This window comes from Ranitomeya variabilis, chromosome 2, assembly GCF_051348905.1.
Source record: "Ranitomeya variabilis isolate aRanVar5 chromosome 2, aRanVar5.hap1, whole genome shotgun sequence".
NCBI classification, from domain to species: Eukaryota; Metazoa; Chordata; class Amphibia; order Anura; family Dendrobatidae; genus Ranitomeya; species Ranitomeya variabilis.
Window position 1 is genome coordinate 479149420 of NC_135233.1, and position 12434 is coordinate 479161853.

Sequence of the window (12434 nt, forward strand, 5' to 3'; positions counted from 1 at the left end):
TAAAGTGACATTTAGTAGACTTCTTAGATGAGGTGATGTTTGATCAGTTTTTGATAGACTGCTTTGTCCCTGATCCATGTTATTATTAATAAGGGACTTGTAGGAGCAACCACCATTTAGCGGGGGCGACACTGTCATTTATATATAGTGTGCCAACCTTAGCTGTTACGTGGTTGCATGCTAAGATGTTCATAGGGGGAGTAGCAACGGTTTCTACCCGGCCTTTCATGTAGAGTTGGGTGACTCGGCAGTTTGAACAAATTTGTATCATTAGGGACGTGACTAATTTGTGTTCACTTGGGTTGATATATGTCGTGGTTTTAATGAGATTTAATACATTTTTAAATTTAGGGTCTATGTTATACTTCTGTAATTCCCTAACCGATTTATAGAATTGTAAGCAGTTGACACAGCTAGCTAGCAGAAAGCGAACACAGCACATCACGCTAAAAACACCATCTCCACTATCAAACATCGTGGTAGCAGCGGCATGCTGTGGGATGTTTTCTTCAGCAGGGGCAGGGAAGCTGGTCAGAGTTCATGGAAGGATGGATGGAGCTAAATAAAGGATAATCCAGGGGGAAATCCTGAGACTTCAGATTGGGGTGTAGGTTCAGCTTCAGGCAGGACAACAACCCTAAACATCCTGCCAGAGCTAGAATGGAATGATTTAGAACAAAGATTATTTGTCACGATTCCTCTTCTCAGTGTGGTGAGTAGCAGCTCAGTTGTCCAATTTGGGGCATGGGTATACTGAGCTGTTGGTATTGTGATAAATAGCTCAGATGTTCAATCTGAGGCTTGGGCATGCTGTGCTGTCAGTGTGGTGAGTGACAGTCCAGTCACCAATTCATTGCCAGGTTTCCTACAGGTGTCTAATGTTCAGAATTATTCTCAGGCTATTTAGCTGGCTGTCTGCCTCTCATCTCTGCCAGTTGTAGCTCTGCTCAGTTTGGTGTGTGTTGGCTCTGTGCTTTGAGTTCTAGTATTTTGATCTTTATTGACCAACCTTGGATTTGTCTTTGAGTCTCCATTTGTCTAGCCCCTTTGTCTTGATCCACTACCTTCTTTGAATTCTGACCCTGGACTATGACTTGATTACGCCTTTGCCTTACCCCTATGTTTATGACGTACCCTCATGGCTTTTTATGTCTGATTTCCCCACCTCATGTCGTGTCCGTAAGTAGTGATTAGCGCCACAATATTCTTGTGTTTAATTGTCCCAGCAAAAGCCCAAATCTAAATCTGATTGAGAACCTGTGGCAAGACTTGAAAATTGCTGCTCACAGAGGTCTCCATCCACATTCCATGAGCTACATTTAGATTGCAAAGGGGAATGTGCGAAAATTTTAGCCTGTAGATGTACAAAGCTGGAAGAGACATGCCCCAAAATACTTGCTGCAGTAATTGCAGTGAAAGGTGGTCCTACAAAGTATTGACTCAGGGAAGCAAAATATAAATGTGTAATGGGAGTGGTGGAACCACTGTGCCGTGGTCCGAGGAGAGCCTGGAGGGGTGTGACTAGGTAAGCACTTGATTCTTTACTAAAGACCCTGATGGTGGGGTTAGGCTTGGCTCCCGATGGACACTAGGTGCTACACCAGGACAGACCTCGGACGCATGGCAGGTAACCCCCTAGGGACAGGTAGCTGTAACGGCCTAGTAGGAGAGTTCAGCTGATACAGGCATTCATGGCAGGAACACATGAACCACAGATGCTGGCAGGTATGGCTGGTATACATATAGGCACTGGCAGGTGGAGGCCGGTATGGCTGGAATACAAACAGGTGATTTGATCTTCAAGTCATCCGACAAGGGGGGCAATGTAGTTATTTTAAATCACAGTAGCTACACGGAGATGTGCACTAGAATTTTGAGTGAAAAAGATACATATGCTATACTAAGACATGACCCCACAGATAACTTTAATAAAAAACTTGAGATTATACTCATGGAGGCGTTGGCGTCTGGCATCATCTCAAAAAGTGAGAAAGATTTCATGTTTCAAAAACTCCGACTGTCCCTATCTTTTACTACCAAAAGTGCACAAGGGGGTATCCCCACTCAAGGGACGCCCCATTGTGTCAGGTAATGACTCTATTTCCCAGAATTGTGGGGTATATATCGACAGGGTATTACGTCAATTTGTCACAGCATTACCATCTTATGTAAGAGATACCTCAGATTTGTTGAGGAAAATTGATGGAGTTACACTTGATGACAATATGCTTCTAGCTTCAATTGACGTAGAAGCACTCTATAGCAGCATCCCCCACAATAAGGGACTACAGGCGGTAGAGTTTTTCCTGAAATCGAGAGGGATACATCACAGTCCACACAATGTCTTCATTTGTACATTATTGGAGTTTATATTGACTAACAATTATTTTCTTTTCAGCGGTACCTATTACCACCAGCTCAGGGGCACCGCGATGGGCAGCCCGTGTGCGCCCACCTACGCGAATCTGCTCCTGGGCTGGTGGGAAGAGACAGTTGTTTTTTCCGAGGACGGTCCTACTTGGTGGTGCCCCCAGATTATGTTCTGGGGGCGCTACATAGATGATATTTTGGTTTTTTGGGCAGGTGATGTTGTGTCCTTTAATACCTTCATCCAGGATTTGAACAGGAATGATTTGGGACTCAGATTCACGTCAGAGGTGGATCAACGATCCATCAATTTTCTGGATATAAATATCAAGAAAGGCAAGGGCGGTCTCTTAGAGACTACATTATTTAGAAAACCGACCGCTACCAATAATTTATTGGACTGGGGTAGTAATCATCCATACAGCCTACGTAGGGGGATCCCTAAAGGCCAGTACTTAAGGGTCAAAAGAAATTGCTCAAACTCCACTAATTTCTATGGGGAGGCGAGGGACCTTAGGAACAGATTTCTGAATAGGGGCTATCCGATTAAGGTCCTCCAAAAAGCGTTCAAGGAAGCAGAGTCCTGTGAGAGAAACAGCCTTCTAAATCCGAGAGAGAAAAAGGAAGAAAAACAGACACGTATTATTGGTAATTTTGACAGTTGCTCAAGGGAAGTCCGTGATATTATCCAGAAATATTGGGGAATTTTGAAAGCGGACAGTGAGATCAGTGATCTCCTGAGTGAGACTCCGGCCATCACCTACAGAAGGGGGAGGTCGATTGGTGACCAGCTGGTCCACAGCATGTACACTCCACCACCTAGGACCGGTACCTGGTTAGACAGAAGAGAGACTGGTACATTCAAATGTGGGCATTGCTCATTCTGTAGGTTCATTAAGGTTGGTAAAAGTTTCTCTACAACCGGGAGGGTATACTGGAGCAGACACTTTGCTAATTGCAAAACCAGTGGAGTGGTATATCTGTTCCAGTGTCCCTGCCCGATGAGCTATGTGGGGAAAACTAAGAGAGAATTGAGAAGGCGTATTGGTGATCACATAGGAGACATTCGCCATGCCAGGGATACGCCTATCTCCAGACATATCAGGGAGGTACATGGTGGAGACCTTGAAGCTGTGTCTTTTTCGGTGATTGAGGTGATAGTACCATCAGTACGTCGGGGGGACTGGAACAAAAAAATCCTGCAAAAGGAATTGAGGTGGATTTATAGATTAGAGACCACCTCCCCCAGGGGGCTTAATGAGCAAATGCAATTTGGTTGCTTCTTGTAATATCTCTATCCCTATGGTCTCTCTTGCCCAAGTGTCTATGATGGTCCCTTTGTATCTGTGGCCCAAGCCATATATTGGCCGGAAAGGGCCTTAAATAATTCTCTATCTTCTCTTATTATAGAGTTTATTTATTATTTTTTTCTTTTTCCTCTTTTTATGGGAAGGAGGTTATATTCACAACAAAATGGAGCTTCTGACATCACCTTTTTATCTATACACCGTCTCTAGGTATATATACTTTATATTAAAAGAGTGCCTTATGTTTGTTGTGAGACTGTACTGTATCTGATGCTAAATATCTATATATTGTAATAGTCTCATAGCTACCATCCTGTTTTGTAATAAAACATATGGATGATTATATGGCAATAGGTATTAGTTGCCATTTATCTATGGTGATTTATGTCCCCATTATAAGCTGTGTGCCCTTTTGCATTTACCTTTGTATGCACCTCTGGCAAATACGTTGCCTGGGTATAACCATCCACGTCAGCAATGGGCGTGGCCAGAGCAACGTAATGATTGCATTTTTACATATGACTGCATAATCATTAAAAACTTCATATATATGGTTGGGGTATTATTTTTAGGCAAGATTGGCAGCGCTAAGGAGCAGTCATCTTTGAAATCACGAAACAGCGTCATAATTTACAGGGACATGTATATCCACATTGCTGGCAGGGGTGTGGGAGACGCCATGAGGAGGTTTGAACCGCACACAAACCAGACACATGGTGGTGACACGCACGCCACAATAGACCGCCTTTTCAAAGGGGCGGGCCTATCGTAAACCGGAAGTACTGCGGCAAGGAGCAGCAGGACATGCTGTAGACGGCTAACAGTACAGGTATATAAGAGGCGGGGGTGGGTAAAGAAGCTCTATGGCATCACACCGCAAGGGGATTGTCCCTACCACTGTATGGCATTCATTCATCTCTGGCTGGTATATGCAGCAACGAGATAAGTACCCTGGTTTTCATTTTCTCCTGATGAACCTCGGCAGAGGGGAAACGCGTCGAGAAAGAGACATTGATCTCAACCTGGTACAGACACTGATGATACATGTGTCTTGGTAGAGAAAGAGATATTTATCTCAACCTGATATAGGCACTAATGAGATGTGTGGCTTGGGAGCCACATTTGAGCTGATTGAATATATGGTCAATTGGCTCGGGTTATTGTGAATTGCTATTCATCTATGATACATGTGATTGTTTTTTAGGGTGGTGGTTTTTGTTTGTTATATATTTTTCTGGCCTAGGTGTGTGCAATTGTTTTTCTGCCGCCTCAATTGTGTGCGTTGCAGTCATCCATGCATGCATAAATTATGATAAATATGGGGCATTGTATATTGTATGTGGGTCCATAGGCATATACTACACATTAGCTGAAGGGATAAATCTATAGCTTCTCTAGATAGAATAATCATTATATATGCAGTGCATCCTTTCTGTTGCACTATTTGAACCCAAGAAATTCTCTTTTTTGCACTATTTAAATTCATGAATTGTGAGGGCATAGAAAGTATCCTCCAATTGTTCTATAGAAAGTATCCTACAGAAAGAGTATCAGGTTACTCAGCTAAGATATATTTCTTCTGTTAGGTCATATTAGTGACATCTACACAACCTAGGGTAGTCTGAATTATCATCTAGTAGCAGAACCTAATAATTGCAGTATACAGTATTTGCCTAGTGTATGCAGCCAATAAGAAATCCTCTCAGTACGCATAATACATTGCGCACACACACATCTCTCTTTCTCACCTGCCTATTCACCATCTTCCTCACCCCCTGCCACTATAGGGCCCAATAGGGGTAGCAGGGTGAGCCATCGAGGAGCGGGGGCGCCACTGCGCAGGGTTAGGGTGCCAACCTCCGCAAGCAGGCAGGTTGAGATAGGCCAGTATAGGGATAGGCACCCCCCCGGGTGTATTTCTGTCTTTTTGTGGTGCTGGTGTAATATTATTTAGGTATTTATGTACTAAGGTTTTATTGATAAGTAATAAAGATATAAGGTTTTAATAATAAGGGGAAAACTCTGTGAGACAAATAGTAATAATTCCTCGGCTTCAATTACGTTTATACTGTATACAAACAGGTACTGGCAAGTGCAGGCTGCTATACAGATAACCACTGGAAGGTGTGGGCTGGTCCGGTTAGTATACAGATAAGCACTGAAAGGTGCAGGCTAGTATGGCTGAAATACAGGGTAACATGGCAAATACAAGTACTGGATAGGTAGACTGACTAGCGGGTACTGGGGACCTGACAACAAGCAAGCGTGCAAGGGACTAACTATACACATTGCTCAGGCATCTAAATTCAGGTGGCGGTGCCTTAAATAATAAGTGTCTCCTAGTCATTGGCTGGTGATACTTTAGGAGGGAGCGAGTGCGCTTGCGCCCTTAGCACAGTGACAGGGGATCTGCGCATCATGCGCTAACCCCATGCAGCAGCTGGAGATGGAAAAGGAGGAAGCGCGGAATGGTGTCCGCGGAAGCGAGTGAGCCGTCGTCTCTGCAGGGGGAGTAGAGAAGCAAGCAAGGACCCGAGAGCTACAAAATGCAAGTCTCAATTTTCAGATTTATATTTTTAAAATTAATTAGAAAACATAGTATCATTTCTGTTACACTTCACAAATACTTGCTATTTTGCGTTGGTATATCACATAAAATCCTAATAAAATGCATTTACGTTTGTGTGTGCACCGTAAACAAAATGTGGAAAAGTTCACGGGTATGAATACTTTTCCAAGGAACTCTATATAGACATACATGGGAATAAAACTTTATAGCCATTTTACCAACCACTTTGTTTTTGTGGGGATACGATTCTCTAGGACACCATGGAAGTGGCTGGATGTTAAGGATATTTATTTAGAGGATTTTCCACAAACAGAATATTTTCATGGGTAAAGTCTTTATATTTCTTTTTTTATCATTCACTTCATGGTAACATTGGGTGACAGCCAATATGTCAACCATTAGTGTTTTGTAAGACTGTAAGTATATGATTACAAGTCATGGATTTTAGGATTTAGGAATGGATTACGTGAGTAAATCCTTATTGAATCTGCCATCTCTCCACATTCAATACATATGAATGGGGTTTTTATAATTTAAAAAAGCAAAAAAAAAACAAACAAACAAACAAAAAACCTGGCAGATTTTTACCAGTTCCACAAAATAATAAACATGCACATTATATTCGTGGTTTCGTCCCCTTGGAGACGAAGTGGCGAAACGTGCATCAGGAGGATTCATCTACCTTCCTGTATTGGTATCTAGTTATTCTTTGGCCATATTTATATGTATTTAATTGCCATCATATCTTTGTCTCTTCCCCCCCAGAAAAAACACTATGCACTTTACAACTATCATACAACGAGACATCAAAACAATATGTATAGTGTGTGATAAATGTTGGTTTGCTTACCCCGGTGCTACCGCAGGAGGAATAACCAGGATGAACTGAAGATGAGCCTGGTGAAGCGCTTGCCCAATATGTGTCAACATGTGAACCAGCTCCCTGCAACAAGGAAAAACAGGCAGAACAGATTAATACAATTCTACATTCTAGAATACATAAATTGCTAGTATTATTAATAAAAGAAAGCAATGAGTTGCAATGGAAGGCGCAAAGTTTCAGCCAATTAGGTTCACTTTACGTTAATGCAGTACGTATGCCGCGGTGTAACGCAGTCCGTTAACGCTGCCATTAAACTCTATTTCGGGCGCATCGCTAGCACACGCCCAAAATGTCATTGAGTGACGGACCCTGGGACGCGGGCTGCAGCGTTTAACGCATGTCTTGAATGGGCTGCTGTTAACGCAATGTGAACCTAGCACATTTGAGTTTTGAGATAACAGAATTTTATTCCCAATTCTAAATTTTCCATATCCGCTCGACCGTCTCACTTTAGAAGAAGATCTCTACAGTGCTCATTAGATTACTGTGATACCTAATGTCTATAGTAAGACCTGTCCAAGACCCTTGGGCGAAGCAGAGTGACAACGGCTCTAGGTGTATTTCAGAATTGGACAGATAGATTGTCAGCATCAAATCAATCTACCCGACAACCATCTTTATTGTCATCAACAACTAAAATAACAAATTTTATAATATGAATACATATCTGAACAGGCAAGGATGAGGCCAAGATAGTGTTTAAAGGGAACCCATCACCAGGTTTTTCCCATATGAGGTAAGGCCAGAACCTGTAAGCCCTCATATACAGCATTCTAATACGCTGTATATACACACACAATCTGGCCTGCAAGACAAAAAGACCTATCAATATACTTACCTACAGGGCGGCCCGGTCCGATGGGCATCTCTGGTCTTGACCCACCGTCTTATCTCTTCTAGCAATCGACGTCCTCCTGTCCTGCTATGTGTGGATGACGCGTCCTATGTCATCCACGCAGTGTCCAGCATCGTGCTCCTGTGCAGGAGCTCTTCTGTCTTCCCTGTCAAGGGCAAAGTACCACAGTGCGCATGCGCCGATGCTCTTTGGCCTTTTCCTGCGCATGCACACTGCAATACTTTGCTCTGCCCTTCACAGGGCAGAAAGAGGAGCGCAATGCCGGGAACACTGTGTGGATGACATAGGACGTGTGATGACGTAGGACGCGTAAGCCACATGAAGCAAGAAGGAGGACGGCGCTCCTAAGAGGAGGCGCCGGATCAAGACCAGACATGCCCCGTAGGTGAGTATACTAAAAAGTCTTTTTCTGGTCTTGCAGGCTCGATGGGAGAAGATATACATCATATTGGAATGCTGTATATCATGGCTGAAAGGTACTGGCCTTACCGCATATGGGAAAAGCCTGGTGACAGGTTCCCATTAACAGATTCTACGAAAAATGATCTTTGGATGCAGACCTATGGTATATGGTTACCAACCTTTGGCAATACTCAGATAAGTGCAAAAGAGATCCCTTGCATCAGAAAAACAGAAGCAGAAAGACCCCATTGGTTATTATGGAGTCTGTCTGTTATGGGGTTTTATTTTTAATTTTTTTTAGAATAGAATAAAAATTTCTGCATTCGGCACTTTGTCTTCTGCTCTAAAAAAAAAAAACAATCAGACAAAACAAATTGGACCCCACAATAAGGTTTTGATACTTTTGCTAAATAATATACTTCTTACAATATAATTTACTTTTGAGTCCCTGCATTCAAAGTTTCACAACATTTTTATTTTGAGACCAAAGGATCTGTATACCATCTCTTGTTTATTGAGAAGCGAGTTGCAGTTTTAGGGCTTATACGTGTTTCTGATCATGTTTCATTATGTTTGTAAGGAGGCAAGGTGAACAAATACAGAATTTTTCTGGCATTTTCCTCTTTAACGTTGTTTCCCATAGTGGATAAATAAAGTGTTAATTTTATCAAAGAGGTCATTATTATAAAGAAAATAATTTATTTTTAACCTTTGTGTGCCTGCCTCACTTAAAGGGAACAAGTCACGTGAAAAAACGCTATGAACTTGCAGATATGGGGTTAATCTGCAGGTTAATAGAGTTCTGAACCTTACCCGTTGCTGATTGGAAATTCACTTTATTCTCCCCAGCAGCGTTCCAGTTTCAGTCATAGTGGTGGTGCGGGTTCAGTCACCGCTCTGTGTTAATCATGCCCCCCACACTGACTGGCAGCTGACCCCTATTCTGTTCTGCTGTCAGTCAGTGCCGGGGGAGCAGCAGGTTCCCTGCATAAAGCAAGTAGTAATTACTTTTACCCTTGACTTCTTGGGGTGTGAATGTATAACCTTAATGGGAATCTGTCAACAAATTTTTGCTATGCAATCTGAGGAGAGCAGGGAACATGAGGTAGGGGCAGAGACATGAACTTCAGCTGTATCACTTATCAGGCTGTGTGACGTTTCACTACAATAAATGTTTTATCAGCAGAGAATTATCAGTGCTGGACTAGCTACCCAGACTAGCTGCCCACGTGCATCCCTGTCCAACCACACTCTCGGCACTGAATAGCAGCTTACAGTCAATATACAACGTACCGTATATAAAAATCTGATAATCAGTGGTGTGGGTGGGATTAGCTTTCTCAGCTCTGCTACATGCTGCATTTAAAAACTTTGATTGTATCAGAACTTCTGCATTCATTAAACTACCGGTAAGTGATACATCACAGAATTCAGGCTCTTTCTTCATACTGCTTTAAGATAAGGTACGGAATATGAAGATGGGGGTCAATCAAAGTACACCAAACAAAAAAAACATTAAAAAATTCGATTTTGCTAATTATAAGTTTAAAAACAAGGTATAAAACCAGTGTCATAACTCTGACACATACAGTATGGGGTCAGAAATAATGCAATGCTACATTTCCACAAAAAGATCGAATTGATCAAAAAATCAAAGTCTACATTTTTTAAGTTTTTTTTTCTGATTTGGTGTATCTCAGATGAGGAAGCAAAAACCTGACGGCAGATTCCCTTTAAACAAGGCAAGTTATGAACTTTAAAAGGGATAATGTTCTTTGATCAGGAGCACACCGCTCCTTGGCCTCCCAACTTCCTGCTTTCTCACATGATTGAGATTTGGGTCCTGCAGGTTTCACCGCTGGCCAGAACGGTGAATCCTACGTTGCTGCTAGTAGAGGTCGCTTTGCCTCAGCAGCATTGGAGGAACTGTCCGGCTAGTTTCACAGTATTACGTGAAGGCTTTACAGCAAAGAGATTGCATGTGCATGTTCCTTACCATGGAAATCGGCCACTTCTAATAGACTGCAGAGGTGGTTGGTAGCCTAAACGATTAGCTGTATACTACAGATTAAAAATCCCTCCATTCTTTAGAATGCACATGAGTTTAACCCCTTAATGACAGCCAATACGTCTTTTAACTGACCTGAGATATATGAGAATAGCCTCCCCATACAGGTGACAATCTAGCAGCTGTCGGCTGTACACTATAGCTGACAACTTGCTGCATCAGCCACGATCAGTGTTTGCACCTTGCATATCTGTTTAACCCCTTAGATGCTGCTGTCAATAGTGACTACATCATTATAAATGGTTAACAGAGTGTGGGGGCTTCCTCTTTATCCCAATTGGTGCCCTCAGATCATGATCGTGTGGTCCTGATGTTTGCGATGGCTATTCATGACCAATTTGCGGCCTTAGAGTCTAACGGCTGTAGTAATCTGTTCAGAAGTTAGAGGCTTTAAGGTGGTAAAAATACACATTTTCATTCCTGTCATGCCACCTTGCATTAATTCCTGTAAAGCACCTGAAGAGTTAATAAACTACCTGGCAGCAGTTTTCAATACGTCAGGGGGTGCGGTTTTTAAATTGGTATCACGTTTGGGGGTTTCCCAATATATAGGACCCCTAAAGTCACTTCAAACATGGATAAGTTCCTAAAAAAATAAATTTTGTAAATTTCCTTGAAAAAATGAAAAATTGCTGCTACATTTTAAATCCTCCTAAAATGCTAACAAACTAAAATAACATTTTATAAATGGTGCTGATGTAAAGCCGACATGTGGGAAATGTTATTTATTAATGTTTTGCTGTGGTATGACTTTCTGGATTAAAGGGATAATCATTCAAAGTTTGAAAATTGCAAATTTTTTTACATTTTTCTCAAATTCCTGATATTTTTTATAAATAAACACAAAAGATATTGACTTAAATTTACCATTATCATAAAGTATAACGTGTCACGAAAAAACAATATCAAAATCACTGGGATTTGTTGAAGCGTTCCAGAGTTATTACCACATAAAGTGACACTGGTCAGATTTCAAAAATTTGGCTCCGTCACTAAGGGGTTAAGTAAATTGCAAAGTTATGTGCTTTTACAAAGCACTTTTGCGATTTTACTCATTTAACAATAGGAGACAACCCCTTTAATTATGTCGCCAAGATTTATGGTTTCAATTGATAAATGGGATACACTGCATTTAGGAAAGAGTATAGGAATGTACCGCAAGAAATGTCTGTGATTTTCTTGGCAAATAACAGCCGTTCGAAAATTAAAAAATAACAAGACTTTGTGCGGTGTGTTTCTTGGTGTAACGGAGCCTTAGGTTTAGCTAAGCAGTTGAGCGTCTTGATCAATTCAATAGAACCCTTAAGGAATTTAGAAATAAAAAAATTCTAACGCATTTAAAGGAGTTAATGCAATAACCCTGACACCTGGATAGACCACATAGCAAATAGATAATGGCTGCACTCAATTTTACTGTGCTAAAGCAAGGAAATGTGCGATACATGAAATGTGAATAGCATACTGGCTTGGGAAATTTATGAAAAAACACATGAGATTCTTAGCACAAGATTTGGCCAAAAGTTGTGAGCCCATTCACCAAACGTCAAGGTAATCTCAAAACGGATGGGTACCTGAGCTAACTGCCTAGTGTGAACACTTACCTATGGCTAATAACATGGTAAAGCCTGCTTTTATAGGAAGCTCAGAACCAACTGTGTCTGGATGTAATTAAAATCACAGCATGGTGAAGGGCGGGGCGTTCAAGTCAGAAAAAATAGTACATAGTAAATATAAGAATAGCTGGATAGACCATATATTTATATCTACTCTACATAGGAGAAGGGGAAAAACACGAGAAAGGAGGTTTAACGGAAGACGACAAGAAAAGAGAAGCCGCCAGCCGGTGACTTCACTTTCTATCTGTGTTCCAAATGTCCCACGGGAATTTTCCTGAAGAGAGAAACTTCTGCGCTTTCCTTAAGTCTGTGTAGATTTTACTTTCATCATTAGAAATGACTCCATATGCATTTCAAGAGAAACAT

The 12434-nt window shown here is 41.6% G+C and overlaps 1 protein-coding gene across 5 annotated transcripts in view; it reads right to left on the bottom strand.

The window, feature by feature from the left end:
* CHID1 (chitinase domain containing 1) overlaps positions 1-12434 on the bottom strand; it is a 670857-nt gene that overhangs the window by 517541 nt on the left and 140882 nt on the right. For all 5 annotated transcript variants that reach the window (XM_077287837.1, XM_077287836.1, XM_077287839.1 and 2 more), the window contains exon 8: positions 7094-7186. In XM_077287837.1, coding sequence (XP_077143952.1) covers positions 7094-7186 — 93 coding nt within the window. The remainder of the gene's footprint in view (positions 1-7093; positions 7187-12434) is intronic.